General features: G+C 48.6%; 1 protein-coding gene across 1 annotated transcript; it reads left to right on the top strand.

Annotated features, from left to right (window-relative positions):
• Window positions 1–760: 760 nt before the first annotated feature.
• Window positions 761–20,507, top strand: DISP2 (dispatched RND transporter family member 2). Its single transcript, XM_063397297.1, has 8 exons — window positions 761–1,814; window positions 8,950–9,396; window positions 11,703–11,732; window positions 12,821–12,944; window positions 13,919–14,034; window positions 14,302–14,420; window positions 15,407–15,504; window positions 16,185–20,507. Exons 1-8 carry the CDS (start codon window positions 886–888, stop codon window positions 19,602–19,604), a joined length of 5,283 nt encoding a protein of 1,760 aa, XP_063253367.1. The 5' UTR covers window positions 761–885; the 3' UTR covers window positions 19,605–20,507.
• The last annotated feature ends 633 nt before the right edge of the window (window positions 20,508–21,140 follow it).

Below are 21,140 nucleotides of genomic sequence, written 5' to 3'. Positions count from 1 at the left end.
TGCCCCTGGCTAAGGGCAACGAAAAATAATTAATCCATGTGTTGAATACCTTGCAGCAGTATGGAGGAAACCTGCCAAGCTGTGGGAGTGAGAAAGCGTGATCACCCCCACTTACCAGACAAGGAGTTCACACCTCGGGCTGAGCCAGACTAAAGCTGTAAGATGTGCCTGTCTGTCAGAAGCAGTGGGATGTTTGTAATCCAGCTGATTCCCACCATCCTTGCAGCTCCCATGGCTCTATTATTATCATCACTGTTGCTAGAATTATTATTTAGCGTCGGGAAGAATGAAAAGGAAATATCACCCATGTCCTTGTAACCACATTAATGCCAGCCAATCTTTTCAGCAGATACCAGGTTTCAGTCTTTCCTGCTGGGCCACACAATACAAGCTGCTCTGGAGCTGCTCCTCGCAGTGCATCTGATCCTATCAGGCAAGTGACATTTCTGTGGCTAAGGCTCAGAACAGCAGGCTGGTCCCCTGTGGCCCAGCCCAGCACAGAGCACCACGCTGCCCACAGCCTGTCCTTGAAACTCCCTCCTGCTGGGTTTGGAGAGGTGTCAGCCTTCGGTGGGAGAGAGTCACCCACCCTGGCATTAGAAAAAGCTTTTTCTTCTTTAAACTGCCTCGGGCATTTAAGTCATTAAGGCAGGAAGAGCTTACTCTAAGCAGCTGGAGGATTAGTGGGAGTTATAGGATACTTTCTGCTCTAATACTTTCTCTTTTTGCTTCAGCTGTTCCGTATGTGTGAAGCAAAAAGGATGCCACCCTCACGAGAAAGAAGGTCATTGCCACAGTGAGGTCCACAGACATGGCCACGAGGAAGGAGAAGGTCACAGCCACACAAAGGATGATGACAAGGGAGAGAAGGTGGCTGCTACTCTCATGGCCATACACACAGCCGTGAGAAAGCCCCAAGCCCTTCCTACACAAATCATTGGCATGGTCATTGGCATGAGAGCAGCTACAGAAGCAGCAGCCATCTTCCACCAGCTCTGTGGGAAGTTATCCCCATGCACAAGGAGACACATGTGGCTACTACCCAGCTCAGAGCAATGTCATGGTATGGATAGACAAGGACCAAAGGATCCTGCAAGGAGATGGACATGCCTGACCTACCTGTGTCCTCCATGCTTTCAACTCAGTTGTTTCAAACTTACCATCTATTTTAAAAAATCATTTACTTATTTAATGCTTCTAAAAGCCAACAATTCAAAACGCTGCCTTGCACCTGCCACACAGGGCCAAGAGCGCTTCTGGGAGCATTCCCAGCCCGGGTCAAGCAGGAGCACAACTGCGGGGATGAGAGACTTGTTACCCAAAGGATGTCCGGTGCCCCGAGATCCTGCTCCGCGCCCACACACTCAGTCCATCCCCGACAGCCAGGCTGGCCCCGGGGCTCACAGTTTCCCCCGCAGCTCTCCTGGTGCCGGCGGCTGCGCCCCCGTGCCCGCCCCGCGCCGAGCCCGCCTCCGCCTCCGCGGCCGCGCAAGCGCCGCGCCGAGCCGGGCAGAGCCCAGCCGGGCAGAGCCGAGCCGCGCTGAGCCGAGCCGGGCCAAGCCGGGCCGGGCCGGGCCGGGCCGGGCTGGACCGGGTAGAGCGGCGCCGAATCGTGCAAAGCCGCGCAGCGCCGAGTCGAGCCGTGCAGAGCCGGGACGCGCCGGGGCGCTACCGCCGCCGCCTCTCCGGAGCGTTCAGCACCGCGGGCACGGACAGCGCCCGACGCCGCCGGCCATGGAGGCCGCGCCCTCCCCACCGCCCCGGGAGCCGCGGCCCGAGGGGACCCGCTGCGGTCGCGACCCCGCCTCGCCCAGGTAGGAGCTGCGGGATCGGGACAGGAGCGCGAAGCTGGTGCCCCGGCGGGTGGGATCTGCCGCCCTGCCGCCACCCGCGGCTCTGGGTGTGGAAGTGGTTGGTGTCCCCGTGTTTTCCTGGGACCAGGGTCCCCCGGTCCCGCCGAGGTGTGTCCCGTCCTCCCACCGGGGGTGCAGACAGAGTCCCTAGCTGCCTGTCCAGCTGCCCGCCCGCGATTCGGGCTCTGGCGATGTGCGCTGCCCAACCGGGGCCCTGGTTGCTCCCGCCCTGGGACCAGGAACACCAAGCAGAGCCAGACCTGCCGGGGGGGCTGCCTGGTTTGGCCTCCCGGGCAGGTTTCGATCCTGCAACATGGTGTGCTCTCCCTTCTGCAGCAACGGGAGAGCTATTGTTGGGAAGCTCAGCGTGTTTCAGACAGAGCATTACTGCACTCAGCTGTGGGCAATCATGGGTTTCAGTGCAAAGATCTCCTGCATAAGCCCTCACATCCCTCATTCCCCTGTGCCATATGCTCCCTTACCTGGTGTCTTAAGCCAGGTTAGCAGCCACAGTCATGAACATTTTCTGGAAACATCAACAAGCCCATAATCATGGGCAAGGAGCCATCCCATATTCACAAGCACATAGGGTAAGAGACCTAAGCTCCTCAGATTCTGCTTGACCAGAGCATACACCGAGGTCAGCAGCACATAAATCCTTTCTGAAAGCCCAAGGGTTTCATTTCTGTCTGGTACAGGATATTCACGCTGAGAGAGCCCCACCTGCCCGGGGGCACTGACAGGGCACTCACTGCTCATCAGACACCTCTGATGTCCTCGGCCAGAGGCTGCCGTGCCTGTGGGTCTCAGTCTTCAGCGACTCTCACACAGTGCAGCACTGGCTTGGACCTCACGCATTCAATGGGGGCTGAGCAGTCGCTGGAGCCATTTTCTTTGCTTGTCTGAGTAGTCCTTGGCTGTTCAGACAGGTCTTGAAATGAACACCTCAGCCTGTGAGAGGTAAGATACAGAGAGTTATGACACCTGACACAGGTGTATTTCGATCTTCACCCATGCTGCTCACTCAGTCTTACCTCTGTGGTCCCCACCCTCTGCCCCAGCCAAGGTTCTTCATGATCAATGCTGACCTGATCAGCAGAAAAACACAGATATCAGAAAACATCACTTTCCTCCTGGCCTCTTTCAGCCTGGGAAACCAAGGTGAGAATTGTGTTTTCCTTTCCCTTTCCATTTCACTCCTTTTTTTTTCTTCAAAATGAGGCTTAGTAAACATGATTTTCCCAGTGCAGACAGAGCTGTTCCAGCACTGAAGGCTGGGTGGGAACCTTGAGCCCTCCATGTTTGGCTCTGTCCCAGCACACACACCTGTATCCACAGCAGCAGCAACAGCTGCCTGGGGTAAAGGTAAGGCTGTCTCACGAGTTAGTGGAAAGGATTATAGAACTAAACTTTTCCTGGCAGACTATGTGGGAAGCAGAGTTTTGCAGTCTCATTAATTTTTCATGATGACTTAACATACTCAGGAGTCTCACTAACAAAAAGACTGTAGGTCTTCTCAAGGGTATGCACGATCCTGCTGCTAGACTGAAAAAGCAAAACAAAAGAACTCAGCAGGAATTGTTCAGTGCACAAGGATTTGCCGCAGCCAAAGGAGGAGATGGACTGCTCAGGAGTGCCTGTCTCTCCCTGTCAGGGAGACAGGGAGCTAGATAACGAGGTGACAGTGAAACGCAATGAACCTTTCCCCAATCCCAGGGAAAGGGCATTCTCATCTCCTTAGAAAATACAGGGGAAAAAAGCTCTTTTTCTCAAGAGCTCCACTGCAGTTTTGCTGGTGGCATGTTCAAAGAGAAATTTAAATTCCAATATAAAAGCACATTCTTAAAAAGTCATTTACAGCTCTCCAGGAAAAAGCTATTAGTCTAGATGGAAGGTGACCTATGGCACATGGATTTAATCCAGAAAGAATTCATATTTCTTTTTCATTTGGGAACACTTGTACAGCTGATATGCGAACAAAACTTTGCTAGAGGAAGAAAAAAAGGGGAAAGATAATCAAACTTGCTTCATTTTTTTTAATGCATTAAACTTTGTGCCACTTAATGTCTAATTGAGCAAAGATTCTTCATGAAAAAGGGCTTTGGTTGTAGGCAAGGTACAGACTTCTGTCATTTTTCTCCTTGTTTTTATTCCCCCTTGAGATTCCTCTGGCAACAGGAGAAGTTGTAGTTTGAGTCAGGCATCAGAAAGCTCCATTCACTCAGTAGGTGTTTCCCATCTTTCATATGCAAAGTGCTTCTTTCTTGATCCTCTCTTTAGTATGCAAAGGGGGAAATGATCTATTAAAAAAAGTAAAAAGCAGTGCTTATAGAAATGGGTTTGGGGATGAGAGTGGAATTAGGCAGACACAGAAAGGAGCCATTCCTGCAACAGGCTGAATATTTTTGGCCCATTACCCTCTCCGAATCACATGTGCTCTCCTGCTGCGTGGCTTGGGGGGGACAGCAACACCAGGGAGTGCCAAAAACTGGAGTGGCTTAGGAAAAGGAAGGCCACCGTATGCCACAATTTCCCTGCCCACAAAGCTTCCTCCAGCCCAGCTCGGCTCTGTGTGCTGCAGAACGAAACCATCCTGAGGGGAATGTGCTGGGAGCAAGATGCCAACATGGCATGTTTCCAGTGAACCACCCTGCTGGGGCCGAGGGAGCAGGTAAAGCCTAAAGCCAAGTTCTGCAGCCATTCTCTGTGGGGCAGAAGGATGCTGGTGTCTGGAAGAGGGAGATAATCCCTGCCAGGGGGGTGGACTGACAGCATACAACCTTTGGCTCCTGCCACAGCCCCTGTATCCCACCACTGCTCCACATCCCTGCAGACCTGGAAAGGCAGAAAGCTGTCTCCTTGGAAATCCTGACCCTCTCTTTCCTGTTTCCTTGTGGGAAGAAGCTCCAGTCCTTTTGCTCCCCCACACAAGCTAGGGTAGAAGCACTGCTGCACTCGGAGTGGCTCAGGCAGGTCCATAAATTGGATTATTATTCTGTCTAGACATCTCAGGGCAAGAGATGGGGAAGCACAAAGTGAGAGCAACACAGCTCACTGCCATGGGTAACAGGAGCAGCTAACCCTGGCCCATCCCTTCCTTTACACTCCTTCTTTTCTCCTTTCCCAGAATGTCTCTGGTTGCATCCAGCTGAGCTTGGAAAAAAAAAATTCAGGCTGTCAGCTGCCTCTGTAGACTTTTCTGCAGCCAAGACACCATTTCTGCTCATTTAATCACAAAGATATCAAATATCTGACACAGCCCAGAGTGGGAATAAATGTTAAAAATGAAAGTCTTTGTCAGTGGCAGTGTGGCAAGCAGAGTCCAGTGTGGTGCTCTGTCCTCTTCTCCTCATGCCTGACAGCAAACAGACATCAGAAATCCTCAGAAACATTTTTTAGCATAGTTCAGGGTGCTGAGGGCCCAGAGAGGTAATAGTGACATGGTTTCAGGCAAAGAAGGAGCAGCCTATGTGTCTGGGGCAGACCTCAGCACACCAAAGGTTAAGCTCACCAGCACTACAGCTAATTGGCAGAGCAGCAAGTGGAGACTCGAACTCTGCCGAGCTGCCAGCAGTGATTATCCAAACCAATCATTATTTGCAAGCTCCGGGTTTCCCTGGAGATTACAGATAGCCAAGGTCACGTAGTCATGGAGTTGGAGAGGGGTGAGCATAAGGGAACTCATATCCGGAGAGTGATTGACAGAGCTGTAATTGTTTGGTCTGAAAAAGAGATAGTGGAGAGAAGTCACGAGTGAATGATACAAACTTGCCAAAGTTATTCCAGAATCTGAAGTCACTGAGCAGGCCAGGGATTGAGGTAGGAAACGACATGCGGGGGAAGAGCAGAACTTGACAGCATTTCACAGCAAAGATGGTAAACAAGGAGAGTGTGATTTTGTGTGAAATATTAGACTCAATGTTACCAACGTATGTGCAGAAAACCCGGAGGCAATCTGCGATATCCAAGAGTTTGGCATCTGCTTTCCCCACCCGGAGGTTTTGTAGCCGAGGGGTTTGTGGAGGAAGAATTTTTCATTGCATGGTCTCCTGACCATGTTCAAAATATTTTGTATAAGCACTTTTGTTCTGTCCAGTGTCACATAACTCACCCTCAGATGAGACAGACAGGCTAATTAAGTCATGAAAAGCCTCCGGTCCCAGATTACTGTGCAGATACAGTAGTTTATAGAGATAAGAATTTTGCTTTTCATTTGAAAAAAAAAAAGATCGGAAATATAGTACAGGTGTAGGAACACCAAAACACAAGATGTCAGTGCAGCAGTGTCTTTATGAATTATTATGCACGGTAGGAGAGCATCACCTATTTAAAGTGTGCAAAAACTAGGGAAAACAACGGGATCAAGGTCGAGGAAAAAGCATAAATTAGAGGCAACAAAAAAAGAGTCAGAAAAGCTCTATGTCAAAGCATAACACTACCATGACCTCAGCTCTCTGATGAAAATTCCCTGCAGTACAAAACTACAAACCGCAAACAAGTCCCTGGACACATGGGAAGAGCAGGATGATTTACACTTCAAGCTTGAGGGACCCTCCAGGTGTGGAGGGTGGCCTGAGGGGCCCTCCAGCTGAGCTGTCCCAAACAACCTCTGCCCCTGCAGCTCACCAGCACTGTAGGGGACGTGGTAGTTTAGCATCCTGCCATCAGATTGCCTCTATAATTAGTAGAGAAGTGCAATGACTAATTAAAGATGTAATTCCATGTGTTGGCTGCCACAGACCCTAATCTTTCCCTGGTCTGTCTGCAGCGCTTCTGCTCCATGCTGCACCTGAATCCCTCCCTGTGCAGGGACAGCTCTGATGAGGCTGTAAGAGCCCCAGACAAGGGTTCAGATTGCAGATTGCATCTCCTGAGCAGCTTTGCCGGCACTGCATTTGTAATCTCATATATGACAAGTGTGTGCTGTGAACTACCTTTACACAGAGCACAAATCACATGCTTGAAAGGCCAGGTAATCCTGTCACTAATCCACCTGGGACAGGACAGCAAGGACTTCAAGCCCATTGTTGATGTTATTTGACAAGTTCTGTGGGTGACTGGGATATCATTGTCACAGTTCAGGAGCTCCTGCTTTACCAGCTGCTCTCCCTCTTGCTGCATTGAACCAGCTCAAGTCTTACCATTGCCTTGCCTTGCAGCTCAGAGGCAAATGAGCACTGGAACTGCTGGGGACAACCTTATCTCAGCTTTATCTCACTGAGGTGAGATAAGGTGTGTGCACACACCTGTCTGCTGCTTTTCTGGCACCTGCTTCAGCACAGACGCTGACTTCTTTCTGGCTACTTTGCACTTGCACATCAATTATGGCTTCTGAAGTCAGGACCCAGGAATGTGCTGTGTCTGTAACTGCTGCAGCTTTCTTTAGGTTTAGGAACTAAATGTAGCATTGGACAGCACCTAATCAGTCAGGATTTCTCTGTTACTGGTCCCTGGACTAGTATAGTGTGCAAGAGAAGCTAAGTGTGATGCCTGTCCCATGAGTGTCCACATACTGCTGTAACTGCTACCACAAACATGACTCTGATGTAACGATTTTAATGAAATAAGACCATTTTGTAGAGTCATGAAATACAGTTTATCAGTGTTGATAAACTCAGCCAATGTTGGAAAGCACACAGAACAGACTGCCAAGGCCAGTATGTCCTGCTTTCTGGAAAAAAACAGCAATTTTCAAGCAATATTGAGCTAATAGTATTCACCAGATTCTTTTGTCTTTGATAATCTCATGCCAGTTAATCTTGGGTGCAATTCCAGAGATGTGTAATCACTGAAATTCCCCTGTGAGAAAAATAAATGAGAGGGACTCTACAAAATATAAAAAACATCCTCTCCCCAACTTTTTGCCTTCATTTTTTTTCCCACATCACACCAAGTGCCTCAGGCTAAAGTTCATCTCACTGCAGTCTTGCTCCAACACTCATAATTCTTTGATGACTTGAGACACTTTGCAATTCTGGCTGGCCTGAACTGTTTGTCCTTTTTAATCCTGGATGCCAGGCACTGCAGCAAGACACATAATTCAGCTAAGGTAAGAGACCATGGCACGTGCTCTGAACAAGGACCAGAAACTGCTGGTGTTTGCATCTCTTGGGACAGCAATTCCTAAAGCATTTTTGGGGTCAGAAGGACCTCAGTCTATTGTGTGTGAAGAGGTTTTTGGTGTCACACAGACTAAGCAGTCCCTCAAAGTAGTACTCAAACTTTCTCCAAGCTAGCAAAACATCTCAGGCTCCATAAATCAAGAACTATAGGGATGAAATAATGTTTTAAATTCCTTGGAGAGAAGAAATTGTATCCTGCAGACACCTCATTACTTGGGAACTGGAGTCTGCAAATGTTTTGTCTTAGTAAATTCAGCAGCCAGAGGACAATCAAGTTTCAAAGGATCTATAGAGATACCCTTCCTACAAGGTAAGACCAATAAAATTTGTTGCTGTCATCCTTGGGAGATGTGTGTCTAAAAAGTTCCTGAAGTGGAACATGCAGGACATGGAGCCATTAAGGAATGTGCCAGGCTGGAGGCTGAAGGCTCTGTTAGATGTCACAGCCCTCAGGTTCACTGCTCAGCTGTGTCAGTGCCAGGGATGAGTCACTCTCCTGCTGACCCAACATGGAGCAGTGCCAGTCCTCCTGCAGAGCAATCACACTAATTAATCCTCCCAAGGAGTGCAGATAATTGAGTGGCTCCTTCATATGCAGATTCCTTTGGTTTCTGTTTGCCCAGGCTTCTGTAATCTCTCTGGGTCCTGAGTTAGGACCCCTCTCCACAGTGAAATACTCTGGAGAATTTCTGGGTGGGATATTACCCCATTTTTCAAACTTTTGGAGCAACACACACAAAGCATGGAATACAGGATTCTCCATCACTTGAGATCTCTGAGTGAGTCATGGATGTCATTATAAAAAGCATAATCCAGCCCAGCCCTTAGGCTGACTCCTGGTACAGGATACAGTGGGTGAGTTTGACATTTATGTTATGTGGGAGGTCTGTGAACATCTCCAGTTCTTGGGATACAGTTCCCCAGCACAGCCTTTCAACCTCTCCCATTTACCTTTTCCTTCATTTCTCTCATAGGGAAAAGCAAAATGCAGGACCTTGCCAGACTTGCCTTGCCATGCCAGAGATCGGGAACGCTGAGCTCAGCTACAGTGGCACTTCCTGGGAAAAAATCTGCCCAGTCCATCACTGCCCCATCCCTGCATCCCCCAGGGCGGGGGAAGACAACTTGCCCTCCTCCAGCCACACGCTTGGGCCAGTCTCCACCCAGTCCAATGGCCAGGTGCCATCAAGCTCGCAGGACTCACAGCAGCACCACCCGTACTACCCCTGCAGCCAGGAGGAGTCCCAAGGCAGCTATGGCCTGCCCTCGCTCCCTGGGCATGGCGAGAGGCCCGTGCTGTGCTCCCACCTTTCCAGTGGGGATCTTGTGCCAGCTTCCCACCGTGAGGCCTCGGAAACGCCCTGGAAGCAGTGGTCCCCTGGGCAGCGGCGGCCGGTGCAACATCACGTTGTCACAGTCAGGTAAGAGGCACATGGAGGGCGGGCAAAAGGGCATCTTCCACACTTGGTGGGGGAAGTGACGCTGGGGAGGATCAGTGTCTGAGCTGGGATGGATGAAACGTGGGTTTGCTCTTCAGCTCGGGGCAGCAACTGCTCCAAAACACACGGAAGGATCCAGTTTGCTCTCTACCTTTGTGTGGGAGTACAGGGAGCTGCCATTCCCATGCTATGGGATTTCCTTCTCAAGGGAGTGGCTGGCTAAAGCCAAGGTCACACAGTCACTCCTAGGTCACGCAGCTGTGAATATGCCTATCTTCCTTTACCTTTGTATTTTCCCCCTTTGCACTCCAAACCACTCAGCTGCCTGTCCTTTATCTTGGCAGAGTTCTCAGTGATGGGAACAGAGTTCATTCTTTTCCTGCCCCCACAGAAGCTGCTGCTAATGCTGGAAGGGAGTGGCAGCAGAGGGTAAGCACTGGCTACAGCTGAGCAGTGAGAGATACAATAGGGGGGACAATATTTGGCTTTCCAGGCTGGACAGCAAACCAGTGTATGAATTCTTTGTTGTCCATGACAGAATCCATTTGTGTGCAGTGCCAGGGTAACAACCACCTGAGCTACAATCTCTTCTCCTTCCAGCCAGCACCATCTTTCCTCCTGAGTGTGGCTTTTAGAGTCCACTCTTGGCACAAGAGATCATGATCCCTTCAGTGGGTGTAGCCGTAGCCACTGAATCCTGAGAAAAGATGGCACAGGATTCCTTTCTTGCTTGTGTACAGCATTGCAGTGTTAGGCACAAAAGCCCTTTACAGTCTCATTTTCCAGCCATTTACACGGGATTTAGTTTGCTTGTGTTTGTGTAGAGGAACTGCATCAAAGGAGCCTGGGTCCTTTTTTTGAATCCTTTTCCTGGATCCTTTTCCTGGATCCTTTTTCTGGATCCTTTTTCACTCATATGCTATCAGGAAATTCCCAACCATGTCCTCTGTAACAGGTTATTTAAGTAGGAAGCACAGCTGGACTGTAAATCCCTGGCAGTGTGCAGCACCAGCAGTCAGAAAAGTGATAACATAATAATGCCAGAATGAGGTTTTTAATCCAAGCAAATCTGCTTGAAGAGCTATTGTGAGGGAATTAGCACAGGATGGGCAGTGTACCACTGGAGAGAGACCTTGCTTTGATAATCTGGGGAGGTTTTTGCTCTGCTCCTCTCTGTCCCGAATCTATAGAGCATTAGCGTGACGAGCAAAACACAGAATCATTTATTACATGAACCACCCGGAGTGACTGTGCCATGGGGAGCTCCCCTCCACTGTTTTTCCATTTCTCCCACTCATAACAAGGCTAGGAAGGATGAGCTGCCTCAAGGTCTCCAGCTGGCTGCTGCAGGGAGGGGGGGCCGTCTGCCCAGCAGATACTGGAGTGCAGCAGGACCTTCTCCCAGTTTAAGCAGGAGTGTAGGAGGGTGAGAGGAGGAGGGAGCACTGGCTGAGCAGAGCTTGGCACAGCTGCAGGAGGAGGTGGGAGCAGTTCTCTTGAAGCTGTGACCAAGCCAAGGCCAGGCCAGACTGGGGCATGTTTCAAGGGGACATTTCAGTGCAAAGAGAGCAGAACAGCAGGTCTTGTAGATATCTGACCCACCAAGATGCAGTTTTTCTGACAGGATGCCAGTGGAAGTCTTGTCCTCAGGGATTCATTAACTAACTTCCCTGGGGAAAGCTTCTTTATTTCCCCCCTCAGAGCCTTTCACGTAGGAGTGACAAATGCTCCTCTGTGAAGAAAATCCAGATAAAATATTTTTAGCAGCTCCACTGGCTTTCTGCTCTTATAGCCTGAAAAGACACTGTCTTTGGAGGGACACAGGAAACAAATGAGAGTCACCTTCTTGGGAAAATCCTCACTGAGCTAAACAGGAAATAAAACCTATCTACAGTTGTTGCTAGCCCAGCTCATGAGATTTGATTAAAAGGTTTGCTTTTGTCAAGAAACACTTTAAAAAGTGCAGGAAAAGCACTTAAACCAGATAGATTTTAATGGATGAGATCTCTGTAGGACTGCATTGCTAATGTCCAGTACTCTCTGCAGGGTTTTCTGAGAGGGGCAAAATGAGAAGTGACTGCATGGCTTCCCATCCTGTTTGGTTAAAATGGGAGAGGAAAAGCTCTATTATTCATTAAACTAATTCACACAGTGACAGAACTGTGTCAGCACTGGCTCACCCTGGTGCTTACAGCCCTGCAAGGGTTAACCTGCTCAGGGATCAGCCCAGCACTGGGCTTCCCAGAAAAATAATAAATGAACACATCTTTTTTCCTTTCTGTCTGCAGACATGACAAAGCTTTCAGGACGCCAAAAAGGTATGTTAAACAGCAAAAGCTTCCTGTCCTTGTACCCTGTGATCAGTGCTCTCCTGTCCTGCTACTAGGAGAAGCAGAGTGTTACTGCTGGTGACATCCCAGCAGGCCCAGCTCCAGAGGCGAGGTCAGCGCTCCTGGGGCTTTCCACTCCTTGGAAAAATCTCCATTTGCTTGTGAGATCAATTTAACCTGCATTAATGAATAGTAACATTGTCTCAGTAGTTGTTCTTGGGCAGGTGCCTGGCTCTAACCTATACAGGAGCTTTATATATATAATAATTCTATAGGTGTCTCTGTGTGCGTATGTGTGTGTAGATGTATATATGTGCATGTGTGTGTGTGTATATATATATATATACGTAAGATTAATCCAGCTTGTCGTCCTATCAGAGGAGCAATAAGGAAAATTTGATAGAAAATTTTACACCAGCTCGTTAAGAACAAAAGTAACTGACAAATAATACTTTGGCCAGAGTAAGCTGCTTCCCTGGAAGGGTTTTGATATCATCAAAATTTTGTGATACATTGTTAAAATTGTAGGTATTCTAGTGAATACATATGAATTTAGAGCAGTGTCTAAATACACAGATTTAGACCAATGACAGTGGGCTTGCTCGGGTCAGTTGCCTTCAGGGATTCTTCAGAATAATCCAAAGATTTCTCGGGGTCCAGTTTGGCAATCTGTAGCCTAAACTGTTGCAGCACCAGCTGACATTGCACAATGCAGGGGAAATTAAGAGGCTCTTTCTAAATGCAATCTTTGAACTTAAATGTTTAAAGCTTCATTTTGCTCGAGGACACGAGAGTCTGGTTTTTATTATTTCTGATTGAAAAAGCTGGAAAACGCAGGGAGGCAAAATGTAATTACCCGAGTTAATTAGAGCTGCCTACAAATATCCAGTTAGAGGTGTAATATGTTCATTAATAGCTGCACTAGAGCCTCCAAGCTTCACAATAAATAACTGCACAAACCAGAGACCCTGATTTTTTTCCCTCCTGACTCACACCTCATTGGCTCAGCAGCAGGTTTTGTGCTCAGAGCAGAAGCATCTTACCAGCTGCATTTTTCCTCCTCCTGTTGGCTGCAGTTACTCGCAGCTGATCGCGGAGTGGCCGCTGGCCGTGCTGGTGCTGTGCTCTGTGGCGGCGGCGATCTGCACCGCGGCTGGGCTGCTGGTTGGGAATCTGCCTGACTTTTCAGAACCCCTAATGGTAAGTCCCTTCAGCTGGGGTATCAATGGGAACATAAGGAAAATCCACACCCAACCAGGGATATCATCGCTCCAAGAACGAGCAGAGTGTGCCAGTCCTGCACAGCTGCTCCTGACACACAGGATAAACAAGCCCATGCCAGTGGCAGCCACCAGCACATCCCTCAGTGCTGTGCACTCCCACCAGTGCCTTCACTCCACTGCCAACACAAACTGGGATTGCTGCCTCTGCTTCCCTTCCAAGGCTGGAAGGCTGGGATTGCCCACAGTGAATAGCCACGCTTGGCAGAGACTGGATAGAGGAGCTGGCTTTGGTTCCTACAGTCTGTGCATGAGGCTTTTGATTTGGAGAGTGTGCCCTGTTCTGAGCAATATGCACATGGAATGTTTTCCATGTGGGATGCCACATTCCCTAAAATCATCCCTGCCTCTGCTTCATGGAGAAATCTTGAGAAAATAAGAATACACTAAAGTTTGTCCACAAAAAGGAAAATTAGTGCCATTTCTGTAACGGACTACTACACTTGAAAAGAAGAAGAAATTCTTAGGAGATCAGGGAGAGATAATTGTAGCCATTTTTGATGGGAAGGGGAAGGGGAAGGGGAAGGGGAAGGGGAAGGGGAAGGGGAAGGGGAAGGGGAAGGGGAAGGGAAAGGGAAAGGGGAAGGGAAAGGGAAAGGGAAAGGGAAAGGGAAAGGGAAAGGGAAAGGGAAAGGGAAAGGGAAAGGGAAAGGGAAAGGGAAAGGGAAAGGGAAAGGGAAAGGGAAAGGGAAAGGGAAAGGGAAAAGGAAAAGGAAAGGGAAAGGTTCCTGGTTTTTCTCTTATCTCTGGAATGCAGTATTTCCAGGGAAAGTTCAATCCGTGTATGTCTCCAAGATGCAGTAACGATCTCGTACAGTTTCCATGTGTCAGAGGAGGCCTAAGGACAGCTGTGCTGAAGTGGAGCTGTGACAAAAGCCCTTTTCCTTGGTGCAGGGTTTCGAGCCACGGGACACTGACATTGGCAGGAAGCTCATTGTGTGGAGGAATATTGAGAGCCATACAGGCTACAAGAAGACCCTTTCCCTTTCTCCCTATGCCAAGAAGAAAAGGTACATGAGCTTGGTTTGGGGGGTTTGAGGAACATTTTGGTGGTAAAGTCACATATTTAATATTCCAAAATATCTATGTGAATTCCATATACCCTACACTTAAAAGCAACCAAGGCATTGGAGGGTTTGAAGTCTATGTGCCTGCAATGGATTTGGGCTCTCTACTGCTGTGTGTGGCACCAGAGCCTTGCCAGTGGATGTAACTCCCAGCCAGATGCTCTCTTGTTAATAATAATAGTTATTAACAATAATCTGCCCTCTTGCTAGCTATGATGACCTTGGCATTGGCAGAGGACAGAAGGCTGCTCAGGGAGAACAGGCAGCGAGGACACGGAGAATGGTGGAAACCATCTACGGAGCAGATGGATTCTTCTGTGGTCCACCAGGTGACTGAAATCTTGATGGGGCAGCAAATACTGCACACCCAGAGCTCAGCTGATAGAACTGTTAGAGTTCAGGCCACAGAGAATACTCTGAATTTGCTCTATGCAAGCGGTGGGTACAATTCCACCTGTGAGAGCTCTTCCTGTGCCCTTCCCAGCACTTCATACCTCAGTGGTCAGAAAAGGCTGGTTCAGAAATTCTGGAGAGTTGCTTCTCCTTCTTAACTCTTTGACACACTTCTTGTTTTCCCTTTAGAAATACACCTTGAAAGCACACATTAATGGACCAACACTTTCACCATTTACCCATATCAAAAGTGAATACTCTGAAAAAACAGTATATGCCCCACTTGCTGTCTGCTCCCTCTCCCTGTTCTGCTCCCTCTCCCTTTTCTGCTCCCTCTCCCTGTTCTGCTCCCTCTCCCTGTTCTGCTCCCTCTCCCTTTTCTGCTCCCTTTCCCTCTCTGTTCCTTTTCTTCCTGGAAAATGTAAATGGCAGTAAAATCTAGAGTGAAAAACAGAAAACTTCCAACACTCCCCAAATTTGTCTCAAAAGGGGCACTAGTTAGTAGAAAGAAGAGGAAGAGCATGCAGATATTTTATTCTCTTCCCTGCCTTCTATCCACCTCTGAAACAAGTCACACAGCAAACCTGCAGGTCTTTGGGGGTTTCTGGCTGTGCTCGAGCTCCTCCCTTGCTCGAGGGATGCAGAACCAGATGCCAGCAGTCACTAAAGGCAAGCTGACCTTCGATTTGAAAATGCCCTGATGCTGCTGACCAATTTCAAGGGCCAAGGGTGAGGTCACCCAAGGCACATGGTCACTGCTGTCTTGTGACCTGCTTTCCCCCAGGGAGCCCTCCAGAGCAGTCCTATGGACAGAGATAGATATTTCTTTTTTCTGTGAAGAGAGTCTAGTCCAAACGGCCTAGCTGATTCATCTTCATTACCTAATCCTTTTATGATTTCTTTTTCTTCTTCTTTATTTCAGAAAAGAGCTATTCCCAGCTGGTATTTATGTCCACAACTGCTGGGAGCTTATGGAACTTGCAAGCAATTCAGTCTATGTGTCAAATGGAACAAGACAAGGTCAGTGAGGGCAGGAAGAACACATGTATGGGCTGTCTCTTTTCTGTCTGCTGCAATCTTTGATGTTTTGCTGAGACGATGCCAGAGAAAAAACAATGTAAGCTACGCAACAGGTTTCACCTGGAGGAATCCAAAACATTTCACCTACTTGGCAATATAGGGGTGATCCCACCTGCCAGTTGCAAATAAAACAAGAATAAATGGAGACTGAACAGGAGCTGGTCCAGAAGCCAAAGGTGTCCATCAGAAGCCGCTGAGGATTTTGGGCAGCAGAACATAATTATGGAAATAGAGCTACCAGCTTGGAGACTGGTGGCAAGTTTTACAAGTGGGAAGTTTAATTGGAGGAGCTGCATTTGCCATAGGAGCCAAATTTTCAAATCTGTGGTTATAAGATATAAATAATGGACAAGGTTTAATTTTTGCAAAAGGCTAATGATTTTCCATAGCTTTGGTGTTTGGGATTTGTCACTGGGAGGATGGCGAGAGATGGGTGGTACACCTTGGGAAAAGGGGAAAGGGGGAGAGGAGGGGAGAGGAGAGGAGGGGAGAGGAGAGGAGAGGACAGGACAGGACAGGACAGGACAGGACAGGACAGGACAGGAGAATTACTGCAGTGAGTAAGGAACACTGGAGCTGCAAGAGAGGGTCTGACCTGATGTCCCCTCATGTATTTTCAGATACGCTCACATGTGCATTTTAGAGACCTCTGCCAGCGCACTGAAGCCAACGAATGCTGCCCGAGCTGGTCCCTGGGGAACTACATTGCTGTCCTGTACAACCGGTCTTCGTGTCTGGAGATAACCCAAGGAGACATCTCCCACACTCTGGCCCTGCTCCGTGCCTGCGCTCCAGACTACCACCGAGGTGTCCTCACTCCGTCCTGCATAGGTCCCGAGGCTGTCAGACAGAAACACTCTCAGTGCGCTCAAGTTCCAGAAAAATGTACCCGCTTCAACGCCATCTACCAGCTGCTTCACTTCCTGGTCGACAGGGATTTTCTCAGTCCCCAGACGATGGAGTACCAAGTGCCCTCTCTGAAATACAGCCTGCTTTTCCTGCCTACGAGAAAAGGTGCATCTATGATGGGGATCTACTTAGACAACCTTGAAACCTGGGATCTGTTTGATAACTACACGTCTATCACTGGAATGGACCTGGGCCTTAAACAGAAACTATTCCAACACTACCTTTTACTGGATACTAAGTACCCAGTGCTGGCAATATTAGCTATTTTTCTAAGCATTTCTTTTTATTTACGTTCAGTGTTTATTACCCTGATGGTCCTGCTCGCTGTTGTCAGTTCTTTGATGATCTCCTACTTCTTGTACAAGGTGGCCTTCAGATTCACCTATTTCCCTTTTGTAAACCTGACGGCAGTCATCGTTCTCAGCAGCATTTGTGCCAACCACACTTTTGTCTTCTTCGACCTGTGGAACCTCAGCAAGAGCCAGAACCCTTCTGCCGGGCTTGCTCAGTGGGTGAGTCAAACCATGCACCATTTTGCCTATCTCATGCTGGCCTCATGCTTCACCACTGGTGCTGCCTTCTACGCCAGCTACATCAGCAACATCACGGCCATCCGCTGCTTCGCCGTCTACATGGGCACCTCGGTGCTGGTGAACCTGGTCTTCATGATGACCTGGCTGCCCTCTTCGGCCGCGCTGTACGAGCGCTACGTTGCATCGACCTGCCTTTACAAGCCAGAAGCCTACTGGAACAACAGCAGCCACAAGAGGGTCGCTCTCTCCGTGCACTACGTCCTCCGGGCTCTCCAGAACACACTCTCGGAAACCTCCAAGTTGCTCTTTGAAAAGCTTCTGCCTTGTGGGGTCATCAAGTTTCGGTACATCTGGATCTGCTGGTTTGCTGCCTTAGCCATAGGAGGTGCCTACATTTCCTGTTCCAACCCCAAACTCAAACTCCCGACTCTAGAGACATCGTCCATCCAAGTGTTCAGGCTGAGCCACCCCTTTGAGAGGTATGACTCCGAGTACTGCCACCAGTTCATGTTCGAGAGGCTGGAGCACGGAGAAGGGCAGCATATGCCTGTCACCATAGTCTGGGGCATTCTGCCCGTGGATAATGGGGACCATTTCAATCCAAAAAGCAATGGCACCCTCGTGACAGACACCACCTTCACCATCCAAACCCCTGAGGCCCAGAACTGGCTCCTCGAATTCTGCCAAAAAGTGAGGAACAAAACTTTCTACTACCCTGATACAGAACAGAAATCTACTGTGTGCTTCATGGAGGAGTTCCTCAGGTGGATGGACAGTCGCCAGTGCTCCCAGCGAGACCACAGCTTCAACCTTTGCTGTAACCAGTTCTCCTTCCCTTACAGAAGCGAAGTCTTCCTGCACTGCATCAAAATGATGCTCCTGGAAGAGGGCAGGGAAGGGGCAGAAACGTATGATCTGGGCCTCAGGTTTGACGGGGAGGGAAATGTCGCAGCCTTAGTGCTGCAGTTTCAAACTATTTATCACTATACCTTCAACTACAGCAGAGCCAAACAATTCTATGAGGAGATCAGCCTCTGGATAACAGAGGAAATGAAAACTGCCCCTGTGGGGCTTCAGAATGGATGGTTTACCAGTAAATTAGAGCTGTACAACCTCCAGCACAGTCTCAGCACAGAAACCATGGTGGTCATGGGGCTCTCCATAGCCGTTTCCTTTGTGGTGCTGCTGCTCACGACCTGGAACGTTCTCCTCAGCGTTTTCTCCGTTACTGCCATTGCAGGCACCGTCCTGGTAACTATTGGCCTTTTGGTCCTCTTGGAGTGGCAGCTCAATGCCGTGGAGTCTCTCTTCATTTCAGCTGCAGTAGGTCTCTCTGTTGACTTCACTGTAAACTACTGCATCTCCTACCACCTGTGCCCCCATTCCGACCGCCTGAGCCGAGTGGCCTTTTCCCTGAAGCAGATGAGCTGTGCCACAGCCATGGCAGCTTCTGCTCTCTTCTCTGCAGGGATCATTATGTTGCCTGCCACGGTCCTGGCGTACAGGAAGCTGGGGATATTCATCATGATGATCAATTGTATCAGCTGTGGGTTTGCCAGCCTCTTCTTCCAGTCACTCTGCTGCTTCTTTGGCCCAGAGAAGAACTGCGGGCAGATCCTTTGGCCTTGTGCCCACACCATGAAAGACTACTCCGATGACTCCGGGCCGAACGGAAACTTTGCCTGTGGGGGCAGTGAGAAGCAAAACCGGTTGCGGAAGGTCCAGGAGTCCAACACTGCAAACGAGCAATACGAGCTCCAACCCTTGTCCAGGAAACTCAGTGACAGTTTTGACAACAGCACTTCCACAAGCAAGCTGTCCAACCGACCCTCTGTGCTCTCTGAAGACATACAAGTCGAAGACAGCAGATGCCCTCGAGTGGGAACGCACCCCTCCCTGGAAAGAGAGAGACAAAGTCTGCAGGACACCCTCGGAGACCAGCAGGTCAGCCTGTGCCAGTGTCCCGCCTTGCAAACTTCCTCTCCTTACAAGCACAGCACCTCAGAGACAGAAATCCACAGGGAGAGACTCTGCCGAGATTGTCGTTGTCGAAAGTACGGTCTGAAGGCATGGGATGGGTCTGGGCTGGACCACATCCAGCCAGCCAGCATGAAAGAAGAAGGGCAGCTCAATAAATCCCAGTGCTCCAGTGACACTGCCCAGCAGCAGTCAGATTATACCTCAGACCACAGCCCTCTCCCTGCTGCTGACATCTACAAAATTCACAGATGCCTTTGTTCTCTTGGCAGCTCTTTTGATATGCTCAACATCTCCAGCGAGACATCGATCAGCGACTTCGAGCAAGGCCTGAAGCTCGCTGAATCAGCCAGCTCCTGTCCCGATGCCTTAGAGCTGTCTGACTCCTACAGCAACGTGGAGCGAGGTTACCTGAACGGCAAGAGAGATACCCTGCGGCTGGACCTGAGGGAGACTGTCTTTGATGTCTCTCCAGCTGCATCGCAGCAGAACAGCTCTTCGTGGAAAAATCGGTTTGGATTGGGGAATGAAGCGCCGGTCGTGCTGCCCAACAGCCAGCCAGACATGCCTGATGTTTGGATCAAACGATCCAGTGCACAAAGTTCCGGTTACAACAGCTGAGACCTTGCAGAGAGCAAAGCTGCTGCTAGGGAGAGGGGAAGCCTGAATGTCCTTAGAGCTGTAAATATCAATTTTTTCCTCCCACCTCTCCTAGAGCTGAGACTGAGACTATATCTTAATATTTCAGCTGTGCAAAACGTGTGTTTTCACAGGAATCAGCAGATCTGATGCCAGTGAGAGGACGTGAGGGCCATCGTGATGGACTACGAGCCCTTTGACTCCAAGTGTCTGTTCACAGGACTTACCGAGCAAACCTGGTTTGTCATTTCCTACAAGGTGATTAGGTTTTGTCTGCTTGAGAGAAATAATGAGGTGAACCTCCCCAGGTACTTAACGACAGAGAGAGAGAGCTCATGTAAAAAAAAAAAAAAAAGAAAAAAAAAAGAAAAAAGAAAAAAGAAAAAAAAAAAATCCAAAACGGAACTACTGAAAATCTAGGTATCAAGTGAAGTGTATTGTGAGTAATAAAAAATAAATTATTTCATTTTCTACTTTATGCAAAACCCAGATCCACAGACCCCATCAAAATAGCTCAGATATTAAAAAAAGTCCTGTCAAGACTTCCGAGTTGACACAGCCTCTTCCTGACCATGGAAGAGGCTGCAGAATCCAGCCCAAATCTATTTCCAGCAACAACTGCAGTTTGTTTTATCCAAAGGAATTCTAATACTGCCAAAGATTTTCAGTGTGAATTTCCCCCTTGAGAAAAGAGTCCTCGTCCCCCCAGACTCAGGTGCCTTGCTGTGTTCTCTTTACAGCATGTTTGCACTCAAGGCATTCCCCTCAAATATGAAACTTTTTAGAATTCACAAATCTGGTGAATCTTGAATTTTAGGATTTTTCCCCCTCTACCAGAAACAAACAGGAAAACAAGCATTTATTTGCCCTTATTTGTTGAAAAAATAAAACATTCTCTCTACAAGTTGACATACAATAAATGCTTATAACAACTTTTCCTAAAATATGTGTGATGCTTCATTTTCACCAAGAGAACTGTGGTTATTCATCTTTTAAGTGCCTAACATATTTTCCAAAGGGAAGTATACATCTTTAAAGTATTTATTTTTCTGGCATCCACGAGCTGACCCTGCACTGTGGGACAGACAGCAAACCCCTGATATCCACTAGGGACATGGACTTTTAAGCTAATACTAGAGTTTCAAATATGTCAAACATGTCAGTTGTGTGGTTCTGTATTTTTCATGTTTCAGTTTCAGGGCTTTATCCTGAAATTGTCATAGTGAGTGTTCAGGTGGGTATTTAGGCAGCCAAAGCCACCCTCAGGCTGCAACTGCAGCATCCGGCTCAAGGAGCTGCTTCCCGCTGCTATGGGGAGAGATTACCTATCCATTATGAAAACCATGTTAACAAACACTGCAAAAATGTGTTTAAGTCGAAAACATTTAACACAGATGCCTCATTTCACCTTGCGGCATCAGATGGCAATTTTAGTACCTCACACACCAGCAGCACCGGCACTCTCACACCTTTTGACTCCTACATGTCCGCACAGACGGCCACAAAACAACTTGATCT

Source organism: Prinia subflava, chromosome 5, assembly GCF_021018805.1.
Source record: "Prinia subflava isolate CZ2003 ecotype Zambia chromosome 5, Cam_Psub_1.2, whole genome shotgun sequence".
Classification (NCBI taxonomy): domain Eukaryota; kingdom Metazoa; phylum Chordata; class Aves; order Passeriformes; family Cisticolidae; genus Prinia; species Prinia subflava.
Note: the sequence above shows the minus strand (reverse complement) of the source record. Positions and strands in the feature narration are given on the sequence as shown.